The sequence below is a fragment of the Mercenaria mercenaria genome, chromosome 4 (assembly GCF_021730395.1).
Source record: "Mercenaria mercenaria strain notata chromosome 4, MADL_Memer_1, whole genome shotgun sequence".
Classification (NCBI taxonomy): domain Eukaryota; kingdom Metazoa; phylum Mollusca; class Bivalvia; order Venerida; family Veneridae; genus Mercenaria; species Mercenaria mercenaria.
The window spans coordinates 53,260,430-53,281,344 of record NC_069364.1 but is presented as its reverse complement, the minus strand read 5'-3'; the positions used below and the strand labels follow the sequence as shown (position 1 = coordinate 53,281,344).

At 33.6% G+C, this 20,915-nt stretch overlaps 2 protein-coding genes across 7 annotated transcripts; both read left to right on the top strand.

The window, feature by feature from the left end:
• Positions 1-596: 596 nt before the first annotated feature.
• On the top strand, positions 597-7,218 carry LOC123551727 (uncharacterized). The gene is made up of 6 exons (XM_053541235.1): positions 597-659; positions 983-1,159; positions 3,559-3,639; positions 3,940-4,014; positions 4,676-4,769; positions 5,151-7,218. The coding sequence occupies exons 2-6, from the start codon at positions 1,105-1,107 to the stop codon at positions 5,935-5,937; spliced, it is 1,092 nt and encodes a 363-aa protein (XP_053397210.1). The 5' UTR covers positions 597-659; positions 983-1,104; the 3' UTR covers positions 5,938-7,218.
• A 4,146-nt stretch (positions 7,219-11,364) lies between these two features.
• On the top strand, positions 11,365-20,252 carry LOC123551725 (uncharacterized). 6 transcript variants are annotated; one of them, XM_053541232.1, is made up of 8 exons: positions 11,365-11,578; positions 12,486-12,640; positions 13,435-13,567; positions 15,445-15,552; positions 15,807-16,154; positions 17,132-17,234; positions 17,803-19,724; positions 20,098-20,252. In XM_053541232.1, the coding sequence occupies exons 1-7, from the start codon at positions 11,470-11,472 to the stop codon at positions 18,119-18,121; spliced, it is 1,275 nt and encodes a 424-aa protein (XP_053397207.1). In that variant the 5' UTR covers positions 11,365-11,469; the 3' UTR covers positions 18,122-19,724; positions 20,098-20,252. The 6 variants fall into 6 exon arrangements, with proteins under 6 accessions (XP_053397207.1, XP_053397203.1, XP_053397204.1 ...); XM_053541228.1 differs by having other exon boundaries at positions 17,126-17,234; positions 20,107-20,252; XM_053541229.1 differs by having other exon boundaries at positions 17,126-17,234; positions 20,102-20,252.
• Positions 20,253-20,915: the final 663 nt, after the last annotated feature.

Below are 20,915 nucleotides of genomic sequence, written 5' to 3'. Positions count from 1 at the left end.
TGTTGAAAACGTAAAGATACCATTTTACAGAACTATAAAAATACAGTTCAAAATAGATACCTAAGAATGAATATTTAATTCGCCATTTTGTTTCCATGTTGTTGCCATGGAAACGAATGATTGCTTTTTTGATGAAATATTGAAATGTTTAAAGCTACTTTTTTGTTTAAACCGTATTGAAAATTCTTTCACTGCCTGACAGATGTAACACTAGAACTACGTTGCTTTTCTCTTTAACAGAATATCTCACATCGAAAATACATTTTTAGAAATGTTGGTGTGGATTTACATTGAGCTTTTGAAAATGTATCTGCGTATCATCATTTATGCTGATATTTATTCCATTTTTTATCACAGATTTAATAAATAACACTAAATTTTGGTTAAAGGAGTTCACCGTTGTATAACTTGATTTGTCCCATTCAAAAATCAATCGAATGTGTAAACAAAAATGATAATCATTATTTCCTGTGATGATTAAGTAATTAGAACGAATTGACCTGAGTATAAAGTAATGAATGAATTAATTAGAATTTGAAGATATTAGAATAACTAACGAGGTTAGATCTGTTTCATTATATAAAAGATAAAATAAACGTTATATATTTCAGTTATCCAAGGAGGCCCGCCTCTTTGCAAAAACAAACCCAAATGCAGGGGTAAGTCGTCTTACAAAATAAAATTTATTGATACATGTAAATTAAATTGAAAAGTTTACGGGATAGCCTCTACTTTTGAATATAATAGTTTTTGCAATAATTATTGTTAAGATTAACACTTCTGAACTATTGCATCATGGACCGAGGACGGGATACATAGTAATTATTTTGATAATGTGTCCCTATTTGGTTTGGTCATTTGTAATGGTCTTTAAATATATTTGTAATCAGTCTATCGTCGTGAAAAGGTATACGTACAGACAAATAGCTCTTACCCTTAAACACTTTAAAATAATTTTAGTTCTTAAACTAATTTGTTTCAGGATGTCCCAATTTAAAAATATCAAACGGTAAAGTGAATGACCATAAACCAATTAGTGGAAGTGGGAGGCGTGCAGTATATATATGCGATGAAGGATTTACTTTAGAAGGGACTGGTGTTCGAATGTGTCTACAAAATGGAAAGTGGGATGGAACACAACCTATCTGTATTAAAAATGGTAAATAAATGCTATGCTATTTTAACATTAAATGAACAAGTGTTTTAACGACTTCGTGCACCATGTGCACATTGTATTACGCCAACTTGGACAACAAATTGATAGCTCGTAGGAATGGAGTTACTTTTATTTCGGTTTCCCTGTTGGGTTGAACATGATATTGATAATTTGTTAATAAACTTTGGAATCAGTCCTTAACGATACGTTTTTAAAATAAAGTAAAGTTTAATTGTTGTACCTGGCTTCTCTTCATTATGTCTGTGCTATTTAATTGCTTGTGGCACAACAGTAGTCATGATGTTTTTAAAGTTATGCAACTTATAAGCATTAAGTTGATTTTACCTCAGTCTTTAAAAAAGATACAGCTTGACTGTCGAAATGAACGTCAAATCATTCATAACATTAAGACTATACATATTCACAAGATTAGCTTTGAAAGAGCTACACTGTGACTCACCTGATCCTTTGTGGGAGATTAATCAGAGAAACGAAAATGACATTTTTCCTTTCAGACTCATTAAACAATGTTTCGTTATTTGTTTCTTTTCTCGCTATTGAACACTTTTTGCCTATTAATGATTGCAGTAATCTGGTTTCCTGTCTTTTCACGGTTCCCATTCATAATGACGGATTCTCGAAGAAACTATCTGTTTTGAAAGACACGTTTCTATTAGTCACTTTCTATTAAGCCAATAATCTTGTTTCATTGTGTTTCGTTGCCGGTTCTTTATTTGTAAGAAATAGAGAATAACAGGTTACTGTCTTTTGAGAAAGGGTTTCTCAGACGAGGCTAGCTCCTTCCAGGATCATATCTAGCCTCGTCTGAGAAATCCCTTTCCCAGAAAAGCAGTTACCTGTTATTCTATTTATCATGCCATAATTTATTAACAACTTCTATACTACCTAAATGCGAAATAAAAGGCAAAACGTAGGGGTAGAATAAATTTTGCTGTTTTGCCGAACTTCTTTTTTTTATAATTTTTGTTTCAAAACGACGCCATCTTGTTTTTGGGAAAATCTGCTAAAAGAAATATTTACGCGCTCTTACTAGGTCACTAATGTTTGGCGTATGCCAACCGTATTTGCAATTACCACAAAAAGTTTTATAACGGAAACGCTGGTAGTAAAACGGAAAATGACTCGTGTACTAAACCGTTTGTTCAGGATTTTATCTCTCTGCACTTACATCAAGGAATATTGCATCTGAAATGGAATGTTATTGAATAAAATCGCCGAGAAAACGGTAATGCCTATTTTTTTTCTGCCAAGCGGCGTTATGACGTGTTCATTTAAGTCATGTCTAACGTTTCCTTGGTGAAAATGGGTATCCGTCTTGCAACTGAACTTCAGAAAAAATTCACTTGGAAGCAAATTAAAATTATTCATTCATGTTCAGCAGAACAGAGATATCGGGTACAAAACACAAGGTTAGCCTTTGTTGTTCCGCTATTTTTATAATATTTTGGATTTTAGACCTATTTAAGTGCAGTATGAGGACGTATTAATTTTTAAAGGCAAGGCAGACACAAATTGATGTCATTAGACTTTATCATAGGTTTACACAGTATAAAGTGTTTTCAAGTCACTGACCTGAGAAATGCAGGCTTCATCAGGCGGTTGTTATAGTAATGGCATGATAAAATGAGAAGCTGGGGACATAAACTTCTGTTTTTGGAAATGAGTTTTAACTTGTTCTCATATTGAAATCCTATCCAAGGCGAGCCAGCATCATTCTTACCTTTTGGCTCACTCTGATAATAAAAAAATGCGGTAACTTGTAGACAACTAGGTCCAACATACGCGTTTAAGTTTTATGCAAAAAAGAGTCTACTTTATTCCTAAATGTACGTTTTTCCTAACTGTCAAAAATGTATCTGGAACTTATTTTTTTCGAAACCAAATCACAATATTTTACTTATATTATATACCTTTATAGTGCATAGCTAAATGCAAAGCTATTTTATACTAATTTGGCATTCGAGAACTGTTTTGTTTTTATAAGCTACACAATCAAAGCACATTTAGTTGATACTAATTTATTTCAGCTCGAATATTGTTATGAAAGCTTAAAGTTTATTTGAACCACTCTCGAGTCCGCTTCCTAGAAAATCCAGTTCTGGTAACATATGAGAAGTCATGGTCGTGACTCGAATCACGACACCATTCCCCTCAAAACAGATTTAGGATGCATACAAAGCCATTATTTGTATTTTCCATAAGAAACATCATTTTATTTTACGCCATTTCGTAAATTTTACGTACTGTACGTCAAGATACTTAATTCTTAAAAACAAGGTCATACTATGCATATAGAAATATAAATAGCAATATCGAACCTTTTAAAATGTCAAACAAATACAATTACTGCTCAGTCAATTTGCAGCTAGTTTTTATTTCAGATCTAGATGACTTGAAAGATACATCTCAAGACGAAGCCGACTCTGAAGAAGATACACCAAAATCCACAAAGCCTGTATTTGGTAAAAATTAAAAGTTATCTCAGTTATTTTTCGTCTGGTAGTCAATGATTATAAGCTAAAAACTTACTATGATGCTATTATGTTTGAGTACTACTATTTTTTTTATTTTATGTGTTGAATATAGTATGAACATCAACATGTTTTGTTACACTTCCACAAGCATTGTTTTAATAATTATGTAAAATGCCTTCAGGAGATCTCATTTGTGTATTACTTTAGAACTTGTTTCATTGCTTCTCTTCGTCATGCATCATTAAACACAGTGAAAGTAATAGTATTTCTTTTTTTTTTTGGTTTCAGACAAAACAGAAGAAACATCCTCAAACATTACAACAACCCTATCATCAGAAATTTCTTCAAAACCCTCTGAGAAAGGTTGGGCAACTAACGTACAATAAATTCTGTTCTTTAAAAGGCTATAACTCTTACATGGCAACAAAGGCAACTTTTTGTTGAAATCGAAATATTAACAATTAGTTTTGAGTGCACGCTGTAAGTTCATAGAATATATAAAGGCAGACATTTTTTTAAATGGTGTAACATCTTCAGGTTTTTTTTATTTGTGAACGGGATCACTAAATGTTTTGCTTATTTAGCTATTGAACATTTAAATTCATTCAGTATGGGACATTTCTTAGTTTAGTTTGATGTTATTGTGCTTTATATGAATGTGCAATGCTTGATTCAAATAACGTGTTTAATGTTTGCTGTTGTTATGTAGGAGTGAAAATTATCAGTGTTGAAACAAAACATAAAAAGTTAAAAATATCTACATACTTAATGTACGTTAAGCATTGCATAGTAGCAACATATATATTTAACCTGTGATGGGGAAAGAAGAAGACAAATGCAATATATATTGCAAAGAGAGAATTGGTCAGATGTGATATAACTGCCATATTAGCTAGCTTGTATGTATATGGCATCTCCTTGTATTCCAGTTCTCAACTGACATCAATTTGAAATGATACAAATACAACATATTTCGAGTCTTTACATACCGATAGTAAATACGTCAATTTGTTTCTCTTTTCAGATGAGAATGAAGCGTCACAAGCTTTATCAATTTCTGTTCCAATCGTGATCTGTGTGTTAGCGATAGTTGTAATCATTGCAGTATTGTTATGGAGGTATGTCTATGAATGCTTATATATAAGGCTATATTATTCTAATGTTTAATCTAATGAAAGTAAAGAATTAAAAAATAAATGCTTCACTTCTAACGTCGGCATACCAATCAGTTGAATGATGGCATAAGTCTGTTGGATTCAAGCGTTTTTAAATCGTGAAATATATAGGAACTACAACAAGAAATGTTAAGGAAATTATAAGTTAGTCTTCGTTATAATTAAGTGCACGTGGTTAAATGTGGGGAACGTTTTCGAAAATGATTTTCCCAAGCTTGAAACACCTAAATATAATTTAGTTAACTGCGCCCATGTGGATTAACACAATGAAAGAATTTTCTTGTATTATTACGTATATGAAAATTTAAACTTCCTTTATTATAGACAGAAAAGGAAAAGATCTGCATCTACTGTAGTTTACAGGAACACCCATATTGATTCTTCTATCTCAGGACAAACTTTAGGCAGGCAATCACCTACACGAGCTTCTGATTATGCCGTTATTCCACCGGAAAGCGTACTTAACGAGGAAGCCTCAGGTAATGAGTACCAGTACATAGATATTCTTCCGGAAGACAAGACAAAGGATAGCTTTTCCTACGATCATATTAAACAAGCTGAATCCCACACCGTTGACAGAAACTATTCACATTTAACTGAATCCAAAAGAGGCGAACAGTCCTTTAATGACCATGCATATGCGCACACAGGAACGGGTTCTGAACCAAAGGAATGGAAGAGAAATTCAGATGAATTTGACGCTTCGTATGACATATTACACATTATGGGAACGCCCAATGCCGGACAAAAATCGATAGGAAACGTACAAAATGAAAAAAATAAACCTGATCTTGAGTACAACCATGGTGTGGCTGGGAGACCCGCCTCCAAGAATGAAACAGATAATTACTCTCATCTAAATAGTTCTGGGCAAACACCACAAAGCTTTACACAAAACGAGGGACATAGATACAATGAAAATGTCAGTGGAACGAAAGACCCTCATGTTCAACCATATCAGTATGGAAAAGAACCTTTAAGTCAACAATATGAGCTTGATAACCCAAACAGCAGATCAGTGAAGTTTGACAAAGAATGTGATGGTAACCATGATGATGAAAAGAATGATGGCACTTCACATAACTACTTTATCCTACAACCGGAAGACTAATGCACAGACCATAAAACGTCATTTCACATAGGTGTAGGCATCACCAAGAACCAAAAGAAAGACTCCACAGCATAGAAACAGAGACAAAGCAAAATTCTCATTAAAGACAAATGTTCAAACATATCTTATCATCAGTAAAAAGATTGTCAACTTCACTATATTTTATCAGTAATTGTTACTTTATGTGTGTATACTACAAAAATATAAAAGTGGAAACTCCACAGGTGCTGCTCAACACGACAAAAGTCTGCTGAAGTTAAGTCATCTATCCTTTTTACTTGTTCTGTATTTATTATAACAGAATTTTATATGCTAAAATGATTTTAATAATAGCATGTTAATTAACTATGAAATCTCATATAGGGTAAATTGAATAATTATAATAGCATTCATATATTTAGGCAATACTTTCCAGGTATAAAACTAACACTTTTTCGCAAACATTGTTAAGGGGCATGCCTTATATGTACTTCAATACATGTATATCAGATTTGTCTAAGCCAGCAGTAACGTCTATAACAACTTGCTTATATTCCTTATAATTATTTACAATAATACGAACACAGTAAACTGATTATGTACATTTTTAAATACTTTACTGGCTATCCGACTGTTTTACCTTTAAAAATAAATGACGTATTGTACTTACCAACATACTTTGGTTTTGTTTGTAATTTTCCAAAAGCTGACAAATAAAAGCATATGAACAAGATGGAATGCTTTTTAAATTGGTACGTACTAATAGAAATGACATATTATTCTTTATGAATTTCTTTGATTGCTATGTCTTTATTTTTTTCCTCATGGATGATTCCTATAATATAGTACATTTACAGACGGTTTGATAATTTTGCTCATATGTTGATTATTCTTTAAATTTATGATAATTAATAAAGAAACTTAGAAATGCATGTACGTATAAAATGATATAATCTTATCACAGATGTAATGATGGGATGACTAAAAGTTCGCTTCTTTCACCATTTGGTGAAATATTTTTTCAAAAACTTACCGTATACCTGACATGGATGGCAGCCGAAAAGATAGCGAACTTGACTACTCAAACAATTACGAAAGTGTTATTTTGTTAGAATAAGAAGAACTCATGTGTGAGTGTGTCTCTTGATTTACAACATCATCAAAAGGCCCTTCCCGAAATCAGTGTTTATGCTGAGCAATTATTATTTAGACATTTGAAAAATTGTCTGTCGTGTCATTCTTGAACTATCACATGTGCATACGATCACATAGTCAGTGACCATACATTTTATCTTCGGGCCTAATGGTGATACAAAGTATAAGTATACACTGATCATGTAATTGGTGATAAAACGTATCCACTGATCATGTAATTGGTGATATAACGTATGAACTGATCGTGTAATTGGTGATAGAACGTATGCACTGATCATGTAATTGGTGATATAACGTATGCCCTGATCATGTAATTGTGACATAACGTATGCACTGATCGTGTAATTGATGTTATAACGTATGCACTGATCATGTAACTGGTGATATAACGTATGCACTGATCGTGTAAATGTTAACATAACGTATGTACTGATCGTGTAATTGGTGATATAACGTATGTACTGATCGTGTAATAAGTGATAAAACGTATGTACTGATCGTGCAATTGGTGATATAAAGTATGCACTGATCGTGTAATTGGTGGTATAATGTATGCACTGATCATGTAATTGGCTATATAACATATGCACTGATCGTGTTATTGGTGATAAAACGTATGCACTGATCGTGTAATTGGTGAAATAATGTATACACTGATCGTGTAATTGGTGATATAACGTATGCACTGACCGTGCAATTGGTGATAAAACGTATGTACTGAGCGTGTAATTGGTGATATAAGGTTCATGTATGTACGCATCATGTAATTGGTGATCTAACGTATGTGCTGATCATGTAGTCGGTGATATGACGTATGTACTACTCTTCTAATTGGTGAAATAACGTATGCACTGATCATGTAATTGGTGATATAATGCATGTATGCATCATGTAATTGGTGACATAACGTTTGCACTGATCGTGTAATTGTGATATAACGTATGCACTGATCATGTTATTGGTGATATAACATATGCACTGATCATGTAATTGTGATATAACGTATGTACTGATCATCTAATTGGTGATGTAAAGAATGCACTGATCGTGTAATTGTGATATAACGTATGAAGTGATCATGTAATAGGTGAAATAACGTATGCACTGATCGTGAAATTGTGATATAACGTATGCACTGATCATGTAATTGTGATATAACGTATGCACTGATCATGTAATTGGTGATATAACGTATGCACTGATCGTGTAATTGGTGATATAACGTATGCACTGATCGTGTAATTGGTGATATAACGTATGCACTGATCATGTAATTGGTGATATAACGTATGCACTGATCATGTAATTGGTGATATAACGTATGCACTGATCATGTAATTGGTGATATAACGTATGCACTGATCATGTAAATGGTGATATTGAGAATGCACTGATCATGTAATTGGTGATATAAAGAATGCACTGATCATTTTATTGGTAATATAAAATATGTATGCATAATGTAATTGGTGGTATAACGTATGCCCTGATCATGTAATTGGTAATATAACGTATGCCCTGATCATGTAATTGGTGATATAAAGAATGCACTGATCATGTTATTGGTAATATAAAATATGTATGCATAATGTAATTGGTGGTATAACGTATGCACTGATCATGTAATTGGTAATATAACGTATGCCCTGATCATGTAATTGGTGATATAAAGAATGCACTGATCATATTATTGGTAATATAAAATATGTATGCATAATGTAATTGGTGGTATAACGTATGCACTGATAATGTAATTGGTAATATAACGTATGCACTGATCATGTAATTGGTGATATAACGTATGCACTGATCATGTAATTGGTGATATAGAGAATGCACTGACCATGTAATTGGTGATATAAAGTATGTTGGTGTGTACTGATCATTTTATTGGTGATATAAAGAATGCACTGATCATGTTATTGGTAATATAAAATATGTATGCATAATGTAATTGGTGATATAACGTATGTCTTGATCATGTAGATGGTAATATAACGTATGCACTGATCATGTAATTGTTGATATAACGTAGGCACTGATCATGTAATTAGTGATATAACGTATGCACTGATCATGTAATTAGTAATATAAAGTATGCACTGATCGTGTAATTGGTGATATAACGTATGCACTGATCATGTAATTAGTGATATAACGTATGCACTGATCGTGTAATTGGTGATATAACGTATGCACTGATCATGTAATTAGTAATATAACGTATGCACTGATCGTGTAATTGGTGATATAACGTATGCACTGATCATGGAATTGTTGATATAACGTATGAACTGATCGTGTAATTAGTAATATAACGTATGCACTGATTATGTAATTAGTAATATAACGTATGCACTGATCGTGTAATTGGTGATATAACGTATGCACTGATCGTGTAATTGGTGATATAACGTATGCACTGATCATGTAATTGGTGATGTAAAGAATGCACTGATCGTGTAATTGGTGATATAACGTATGCACTGATCATGGAATTGTTGATATAAAGAATGCACTGATCATGTAATTGGTGATATAAAGAATGCACTGATCATGTAATTGGTGATATAATGTATGTTGGTGTGTACTGATCATGTAATTAGTGATATAAAGAATGCACTGATCATGTTATTGTTGATATAACGTATGCACTGATCATGTAATTAGTGATATAACGTATGCACTGATCATGTTATTAGTAATATAACGTATGCTGATCATGTAATTGGTGATATAACGTATGCTGATCATGTAATTGGTGATAGAACGTATGCACTGATCATGTAACTGGTGATGTAAAGTATGCACTGATTATGTAATTACATACATAACAGTTGAAGCATTGGAAGTGAATATTTTCAATTACTATAGTACGTTCGACAAAAATCATGTAAGACGACAATTTTACCTTTTATGCGTCTGTTGTGTAAAGTTGATAGAATGTACCACCACATTCAGATTATAGATACAGTTGAAAAACAACTATACATATATTCTTGCTACTTTTGTGTTCTAAATACACTATTACATGGATATTTTAAAGGAAGACTGACAATTCCTTTTGAAACTTTAAATGGTTATAGAATGAGATATTACTGAATATAGTTTTATATACATTTATGTCAAGTACAGTTTTTCTTAATCGAAGCTTTAAGTTTGTGTTTACAAACGTATCGACAGGAAGCAAAACATTATTTGTAGAATTAAAATGTCAATCTCTATAATTCTTTAGTATCATCATTAAATTTGCAATTTTTTTGTTTTGTTTTAGTTGTTGTTGGTGGTGTTGCTGTCGTTTGGTTTAACGTCTCACCGATACAGTTATAGGTCATATGGCAACTTTTCTTCTTTGATGGTGGAGGAAGACAAGAGGTGCCCTTTCATGCATTATTTCTTCACGGGCGGGCACCTGGGTAGAACAACCGACCTTCCGTAAGCCAGTTTGATGGCTTCCTCTTAAGAAGAATTCAACGCTCTAAGCGAGGCTCAAACCCACATCGGTGAGGGGCATGTGGTTCGAGTCGGCGACCTTAACCATTCAACCGAGGAGGCCCCTAAATTGTCCATTGTTCATGTGTATGAAAGTGTAAGATACAAGGTTGGCACTATCTTTTTACATTATTAAAACAATTGGCATTAATAACTATTTATTGGTGAAACATTACGTGAGTGTGAGTGTAGGAATGTCAAAATCCAGATGGATCTTTCGTATTCTAGCCAATAATGCGAGGGAACAAACGCATCCCGATGGCGTATGCATATACACTATAATACTGAATAAATATGCATTAATTATTTTCCTGCAAGAAACATACATGTAGAAACATAGGAAAGCTGAAGCTAAATGAAAATACAGTATTTGAGTTTGTTTCAATCATGAGCGAAAAGGATACTGTATCTTTACGTTTCACCGTGAAACGGCATATATAAAAAGATGTGTTGACAACACGTAATTCTCATTCGCTCCAGTTAAAATGATAATACAGTCAAAACTGTCTATAAAGACCATCCTTTGGAGAGTAAAAATATGGTCCTTTTTGGGAGGTTGTCTTTATTCACAGGCTAAAACACACGGTAAATATTAAAATAGGAAATAGCACATGCGGTCTTTAGAGCCATGTGGTCTCTGTTTAGAGGTGGTCTTTAACACAGATTTGACTGTATCAGTAGTTGTTTTATGCTGAAGATATGACATTGTATTTCACATGCCTACTTAACACTTCTTATCACTTAAGATGAAAATGATTAAAGCATGATATAGATTAAATCAAATTAGTATAATTATAATCAACCAAGTAGGCGTTATCATGGGCTAATATCTATCTATTGAATAGTCGGATATCTATTCTTGTTCGATGACATGTGTTGTAAATGAGTCAATGTTTCAATTAGTTAATGCATAAATCAAAACTTCTCATTAAAATATATCTTATAAAAACAAAGTTTGTTAAGATGGAATACGGACAAGTTTTACTTTTCTTTATATCAACGTCTGGATTAAACGGTATAATTTCACTTTATTATTTAATGATACAATTTTATTAATTAAATGATGATAAACTTTTTACTGCATGAACGTGAACAAAAAAAGTTATGACTAGCTTTACCACATACAATGACTTTACGGGGAGGGGGAAGTGGGGGGGGGGGGGGTCACTGGAACAACAAGAGAAACGTCTTTTAACGTGCTATGGAAAAAAAAAAACATAAAATAAAAAAAATATGCTACATTTTTGTATTTCTAATTAACTGCAGTATCATTGACGACATATAGACCTTTTTCCCTCAGCCTTTTGAAATGTACAAGCGTGTTCTCGCCATCTCGAGACACATTTTTGACTGTTGCCGAAATACAGGTATGTAAAGAAATACGTCTACATACTACTTGTTCATTAATGTTCTTCCGAAACCAAAATAATAACATGTTCAATTACAGGCTTGTTTTTTAATTCTGCAATGTCTGGTCTTAAAGATTTGTTCTAATCAAAAGATTGTGCTCGACTTTGAACTTGGAACATGGTGGTGTAAGAGTGAGGTAAGGTGCTCTATAAACCAGTCTAAGCTCCCCAATGGTGGTTTTGCCGCTGAGTCCAAGGCGGTGTCCCACTGTGTTCCTTTATTTGTTAGTTTTGTCAAAATTTGTTTGTTTGTGCGAGTGACCTTACCTAAAGCTAAAGGACCAGCCTATGGATTGTGTTTACATATTTCGATCATGGTTGATCAAATGCTTAAAGTGAGGCGTAAGAGGATTATTTCGCATCTCTGTTGTGCATCAAATATTTTAACATCTCTGCAACACAGTGTTGTTCAAGTCCCGCGTAGTTTCGTGTTTAATGGCAAATAAGACGAGATATAAGATAATAATATGATCTTCATACACAAGACACTGCCATGAAACTTTTCCTTTTAAGCAGCATATACACCGATTGGATATCTTGGATGTTTCGATGACTCGTCGGTACAAAACACAAACCTTGATATTAAATTGTCAACTTCTGATACCAACAGTGGCGAAGAGTGTATGCAGCGCTGCAGCACCAATGGATACAGATATGCAGGAACCAAAGTAATAATTCGAAAACTTTTGACAGTGTTTGATTTTAATTTAAACACTTTTGTGATATATATGCAAAAGAAGTGCATAAGAATAGAATGACAGAAAACAGTTGCTACAACAGCTAATGTAATGTACATTCTTTAAAGTAACAACTTTAAGTTATGGTAAAAAACTAAAATCATCTACCTTAAGCGTCCCATGAAATCTTAACATATTTTGTTGATCATATATATTTCAAATATAATCTGAAATTGCCATTAGTGCTACAATATTGCAGACGAAGGGCAGGGGTCATCAATTACGAACGGAGAAATTGACAATGTCGCTATAACATACTAGGAAAATACGTTTTAGTCCGTTTTATTTAACCAAATCGTACGTTGGCTGAATCATGTATTTTGGTAACCTGAAGGGTTTACAAAAGTCATTAGGACATCATGTACATGATATACGAATACAGCTAATGAATGTCAGAAGTTATTATCTCAAAAGGAAATATATGTTATGCTAAATGTAACGTACGTATTTTCATGCAAGCCACACATCCATTAAAAACCAGTTTCAAGTGGGAACATAGTACTAGTTTTTAGTTAATTGTGACGCATGTCAATATCAACATTATTTCTTTTTTGCGTGTACGTCTTGCCATGTATTTTGGTATAACATTATATTCTGACATGGAAATACTTTAGAGTAAAATTTATCTCAACATTCAAGAAAGGGATGTGAATGCATAAGATAAAAATATATACTTTGGTGACTTTAATATCTCTATAGTTAACAAAACTGTTAAATCATTACAGATTGCCAGGCAGTGTCATTGTGGTACAAGGATCAAGAATAACCAGCAAACATCTGGGTGTGTTGTTTTATGCACCGGCAGGAATGATGAATATTGCGGTGGACCTTTGCAGATTTCTATCTACGACACATGGCGTACGAACTCATTAAACACTTAAGAGTTTGACTGTTCAAAACATTTTGATTTTTTTTCTTAAATTTCTTAAACGATTATTTTCTAAATTTGTAAGATCCTACATTGGCTCCTGGCAGGGATTATTTTATTTACACTGTCTGTTTTGTAATTTTGAACCATTCTTGTGGTTAAGAGTGAGATTAAGCTGGCACCTTTGGCTTGTTTTAGTTCCCTTGTAACGGTTGTCCTACTGACCGTCCCAATGCGGTGTCCCACTGTTCTCATTTTTGTGTGTTTTTACTTACGTTTCATTTTGTACCATTAAATAGTTTGTGTATATTTTTGTAATGTTAATATCCATACTTAACTGATTAACCTTTGGCCTGCTGGCAGCAAGTGATTCTGCCTTTGCGACCAGTGCAGACCAAGATCAACTTGCACATCCGTGCAGACTGATCATGGTCTGCACTGTTCGCTATTCAGTCAGTAAATGTGAACACCCCTTCGAATAATAAATGATACTTCCCAAATTTAATGATAGACAAATCCATTTTAGAAACTTAGCAGGCTAAAGGTTAAGGAATACACTTTGAATGGGATGCGTTCTTGTGGCCTGGTTTTCCCTACTGCATCTTTATCTTTGTTCTTTTATTTTCATACTAAATGTCACTCCAAGTCCATTAACAGTTTGGAAACATGATACTATTTAATGTGTGTCGCTTCCCAATATTTTACATATCTAGCGAACACGTATTCCCCCTTAACCTATGCTTACTTTAGGATGTCTCAAAAAGGAGATGTGGTATTTTTAATTCCAGCAAGCAGGAAGATCGCCAGTTGCCAACAGTAATGCTCAAATATTTAATTTCAAAGTTCCAAAGTTAGCACGATACCTTTCGCAATATGTAGTTTTGTAAATTACATAAACAATTATTAAAATTATTTTAATCATTACTAATTTATTTAAACAGTCAATGTAATTTCTAATCACTATTAAAGTGAAGGTGAAAAGTCTGATAAATGTCATAAATATACGTTTGTGTTATATGGTTATGTATGTCATTGTTTAACTAAGTATCCTTTTTGTGTTTGACACTTCGTGCCTTATTACTATTGGATCTGCCAGGAATTAACCAGGCGGGAACTTATTTTACATATGCATTTAAAAAGTCCTTTTAGTTTCGAAACATAGGATAACGTATAAGGGTTTCTGCACCAGTTACCGGTATGAATTCCTTGAGATATTTTTGTAACTGTCGGTGTCCCGCTGGTACGTTCGTTTAGTCCTCGTTGACTTTATCCGCTAGGCCCTCGTGGCCTGGTAGTTACGGTCGCTGATTTCAAATCACTTACCCCTTGCTGCTGTTTGTTCTAAAACCGAAAAGGATGTATAATTATTTTATTTCAGGAAGCCATCCGGCTTTCTTTCGGAAATCCATGCCCCGCTCCTCTCCCAAAGTCCTCCCACCCCCTTAAAAATGTCAATGTGATTGTGTATATACATATATATGTAGCAAGTAAACACTGTTATATGAATTTTATGAGGGCGTTCGTTTTTTACTATTGCCTATTCATCTTTGCTACCTCTGTGCTTCCAGTCAGTTTATCCTTACTTTTTATTTTTTCTATTCAACAATAGTTCTTAGAATGAAATTCTATTGCATTAATATAATACACTTGCACTTTAAACAGTAGATTTTCGTTTAGTGGAGCATACATATTTGAATCTTGTACTTTTTCTACAAAATACATAATATGCTGTTGTATTGCTCAAGATAATGTTATTGTACTTTAAAAGACTTCATAACAAGTAATTTTATTCGTTATTTTACGCGTTTACAAAATTGTCTGTTTACAAGTATTAACTTATGAAGGTTTTTGTTTATAATTTCTTTAGAGTGTGTTAGAGAGCCGTGTCAAAATAATGCCAGGTGTAACGACATTGATTCACGTACTTACACTTGTAGCTGTATAGAAGGATGGCAAGGAGAAAACTGTACTCAGGGTATATATAACCTCATCATTGTACTTTTACACTGATATTTCCTGACAGGTTCGAAAAATCCGTTTAACTGTAAATACAAAAAGATATTTTATTCGATATTTCACACAAAACATGCTTTTGAAATCAACAATGATAATATAATAGAATAGAATAGAATAGAATAGAACTACAAAGACCAATCCATGTGAAACACCTTCTTAACCAGATATATCTTCTGCATTCTAATAATGTGCACACCTCATTTTCTATTACAGAAGTTCAAAAACCACCCGCGTCTTCAACCTCAGTAGCAACTACAATAAGGCAAACAGATAAAGAGATTTCAAAATCTTCAGTATTTTATACAACACCGGACAATTCAAGAACAACAATACCAGCTTCTTCGGCATTGCCTTATACAGGAGTTCAAAAATCAAACGCGTCTTCAACCTCAGTAGTGACTAAAGTAAGGAAAACGAACAAAAAGATTTCAATCTCTTCAGTATTCTACACAACACCGGACAACTCAAGAACATCAATTCCAACATCTTCAGCATTACCTTATACATACTCAGTCAGTAACAATATGTCGAAGTTAACTACAAACGCTAGACCTGATACAGGTATGTTTCATAATTTTGAATGACACTTTTATCGTTCTGCCTGTAGAATGAGGCCAGTATGACAGATGTCTGTATGACTGAGGTAAGTATGACTAAGGCCAGAATGACTAAGGTCAGTATGACTGAGTTCAGTATGACCGAAGTCTGTATGACTAAGGTCAGTATGACCGAAGTCTGTATGACTAAGGTCAGTATGACTGAAGTCTGTATGACTAAGGTCAGTATGACTGAGGTCTGTATGACAGACAATACAGATATCAAGCCGTTCCTTATCCTAAATGTTAGAACGATTTCGTTGATAATTTGACATACGATATCGTCAATTTAAAAACATGTAGAAAAAAACTAATAACCTACATGCCTTGTATACTGTTCTTGGCGTTTTACCTCTAACAAGAACTGATATCATCTTACACAATGAAGTGTACATAACCATGTAAAAGGACATCTAAACATCCAAATGGGCATAAAATGACCTTTAAAATTAACCATTAAGAATGATTTTGATATTTTTGTGTGTTCGACACGTCCTTGCGTAAAATGAACTGGGAAGATGTGGTTAATGATTATAAATAGGTAATACAGCGATCACGAAACTGAAATATTTGCCTCCGAACTATTCTCGAGAAAAAGAATATAGAAAACCCGTCATTTTATACCAGACTATCATACAAATTTTTTTCTAAGACCCTTTTAGCTTTAAAATTTAATACAAAATTTGAGAAGTAAAAATACCGGACTGACAGACAGAAACGATGAAAGCATATAGTTCCAAGTGAATCACATTAGAAGTGGCTTATTTCAAGATATGATGCTAAATCCTTCTGTAGTACCATAATTTGTAAAAAATAGAAATTAAAACAAAGATAACAGTTTTTTTTATTCTTAATGAGATTTCAGTATGTCAATATTTGGTATGAATTTGAAATAATGTTACATATTTGTTTAAAATGTTGCGTTTTGAATTTCAGTCACAGAAGCTGACGATAGTGTTACTCTGCTGAAAGTTTACATTTTGGCGCCAGTTGGACTAATGGTTGTTGTCATAGCTGTTGTTATTCCTACTTTTGTTATACAGAAGTACGTATTCCTTTTTATCTTATCCATATGTTATAACTTTCCATTACATGGTACTGACAACCGCTAACCAGTGGAATTTTAAACTGTCGTATTTTGTCAACAGGTAGTACTTACAATGTTAAAGGCTTTTTCGTTTTTATTTGGCACTTATAAATATGTACATAAAATTAAATTATGCTTTCTACCTGTGTCTTTTAAACTTAGTTTCATTATGGTACTTTCCACCACAAACAATGATTTAGTACCGCATCCGTATTTCCGATTGTCTTGATTTTTGACTAATATTCTTCAATTCTTCATCTCATGTTTTGAAGTACAGAGAACACATATGTTTGTATTTTCTCTAAGGTCATTCCCAATATCACATTAACGTTGTTGCATGGTAAAGCATACCATATCTATTCCACATCCTGTTTCAATGTCAAGGTCAAATTAGTAACCTATAATCACGACAAATTGATAAAACTAGCATACAAGATGTCCCATCCAAACAAGATTCTATTTTATAGCTTATTTAAACATTAAATGTAAGTGTTATATTGCAAAATGTTAACCTCTACCATTGTAGAAGACGGAAACGAAGTATCAAACGAAGAGGCGATAGAAATCGCCATCAGAACGAGTACACTCATTATGATGACTTATACAATTCGGAAGGCTATTCACAGCCATATTACACAGCCATGTCCAGTGGAAATGAAGTCATAAATGGGATACAGTTGACAACTTTTCATAGCACGGACCTATACGTGATAAATAATGGTATAGGTCAGGAAGATGCGTCATATATTACACCTCGTTATGAATCGACCTCGGATACATTTAACGCTGAATATACATACATTGATGAAACACGGTTATCCACAACATCAGCAGGTTATACATAGAACAGAACAGAACACTGATATGCAACTTTACAGTCATAATCGTCATACATCTAAGACAAATATAAAGTCCTATTGACTTATCAACAAGGGAATATGTTATGTTATAATCAAATGCTTTGGTTGATACTGCTGAAATCATATGATGTCCTTTCAGAACAAAAGCAAAACAGTCTACAAAATTATTTTAGTCTTATTTTGGATCTGTAACGCCACAGTGATCTGTTAAACAAAGGAAAAAGAATGACCTATTAATTGTACATTGACACTGCGTTGTTATCCTGTTTGGTCATTAGAAGTCCTGTAGACTTATCATAAAGTTAATTTTAAGCTAGTGTTAGTATTAGGGGTATGTGGGAAGCTGCTTATGTCATTTCCGCAGATGAATAAAATTGATCGAACCAAGTTTGCGGGTTATTTTACAAGTTCTGTTTTCTATTAATATCTGATATTCTTTTAAGACCAGCTTTTTTTTACTGCAATATGGACCTTTACTTCATATTTCATATGTCTCGGGGGGTATGTAATGATGTTGAGAGAACTTGTTACCAAACCCTCATGCAGATACCGTTGTATTTGAGATGTACATATTATATATAGGTATGCAATAAAATATGTTTAAATTAACTATATGTCTCTGTGACCACACTTAAGGTCTGGTATCCCTTTAGTTATCGATTCACTGGACAAGTCCGATATCACTTAACCATCAAAATTAGTATTCCACTTTAACATCTTCCCAAACAGGAAATAAACAAAGTTTACTTAAAATATGTTATATACTATTTGATATGTAATTCATCAAATTAAAACAGTATTCCTTATTAGGAAATAACTCCTTATATAAATCACCGCTCTATAGTTTGCGCTCTTTGGTCGTTTGTCTGGGCTATTAAGTAAACAAATATAAATGAAATTAATTTCTGATATCTTCGGACCTTGGACAATAGTCCTGGCTACTGATCGGAGAGTCCTTCAAAATGCTTATAAGCTGCAATTTTGTAGACAGGCAAAAGATGGTAATAAAGGCGTATTCCCTATAACTATAATGTGCTTCTATACACAGGAAATAAAATACGAACGTGTTGTTTACACATGCTCTAGAACAAATACTAATGAATTAGATGTATATCTTTCCTGTTTACCAAGACCGCCTCGGTAGCCTAGTGGTAGAGCGTCCGCTTCGAGTGCGGGAGGTCGTGGGTTCGATCCCCGGCCGCGTCATACCAAAGACGTAAAAAATGGTACTAGCAGCTTCCTCGCTTGGCGCTCAGCATTAAGGGGATAGTGCTAGGACTGGTCAGCCCGGTGTCAGTATAATGTGACTGGGTGGGATATCATGCTACGTGTCTACGGCGTGATATTCCAGCGAGGCAGCACTATAAAGTTGGGCACTGTGCTCACTGCTACAAGTAGACACCGTCGTTTATATGACTGAAAAATTGTTGAAAAAGACGTTAAACCCAAACACACACATTCCTGTTTACCAACGACCTGCGTCATACAAATATAGATATATACAATTATAAGTACAATTAATTAAATTGTTACAAAATGGAACACATGTATTTCTTGGTTATATGTCTGGCAATATATACAATGGGAGGTAAGTTATTATCAATTTAGTTAAATCTATAAGAATCATATTTTATGTATAAATTTACTTGCAAAATATTGCAAGCTATTTTAGGGTATATGACACGAAAACATATATAGAATATAAACGATACATTACTGAAAGACAATAAACATTTAACTAATAGTATATGCGATGTTTTGTAAATATGTTAAAATTTTAATGTTTCGTCTTTTGCGACGTCTGGTAGATTGATTTGATTGACTTGCACTACACACGTTATAATAAAATTCTGCAAAATATTTCTATCCTTTGGTTTAAATCAGAGTCTTGTTATACACATTTTAAATGAGAAAACACTTAACTCTGTACAATGTACGTTTCTTTTATTGATGTTACCAAGTAAGATCAGCATATGTGCCGAAGGGATACTTAGGCTGTTATGAGGACAAGCTTACACGAATCCTCGACATTAAGTTAAGGAGCAGCGAAAGCAATAGTGGGGGCGAATGTAAACTTAGATGTAGCTCCAGGTCCTACAGATATGCTGGAACCGAGGCAAGTCAAGTTATATATACTTCTTCAAAGCTTATTTATAATTCTTATAGTTCTTCTTTTTTCATAATACCATTTGTTGACAGAAAATGGTGACAATAAATCACATCAACAAAGACGAAATATCAGTCATTTTCTTCATTTCATTTTAGTCATTTAGATTTTCAACGAGGCGCATATTAGGTGTTTAAAGCAGAACGCAGTTGTTTTTTTTTTTTTCTAGTTTGACAAAATCTATCAAAGTTTCTATAGAAGCATACATGGGAACCATGCAAAATAATAGCAAACTCGGTTTGATTGAATCTATACACGAGTGGTATTGTAATGTGCAACACCCCTCACGCCCCCATCAACGGCTTTTCAAAATTCAATTATAGTCAAAACATAAAACAGACTCCATAATACCAAAGGACCATAAAGTATATCAACACAGAGTCTAAGTATGGAGAGACGGCATTTTTCAGCCGACATGCGGCACTCGAAGATCACTTTTGTGATAGTTAATAAATCTATAAGGCGATCCTTTGGAAGCATAGAAGGGAACCAAACAAAATAATAGCAGACTCGGTTTGACAGAGTCTATACATGAGCCGTAATGAAATGTGCAACACCCCTCACACCCTCTAGCACTGGCTTAAGTGGAACTCAATTATAATGGTAAAATTA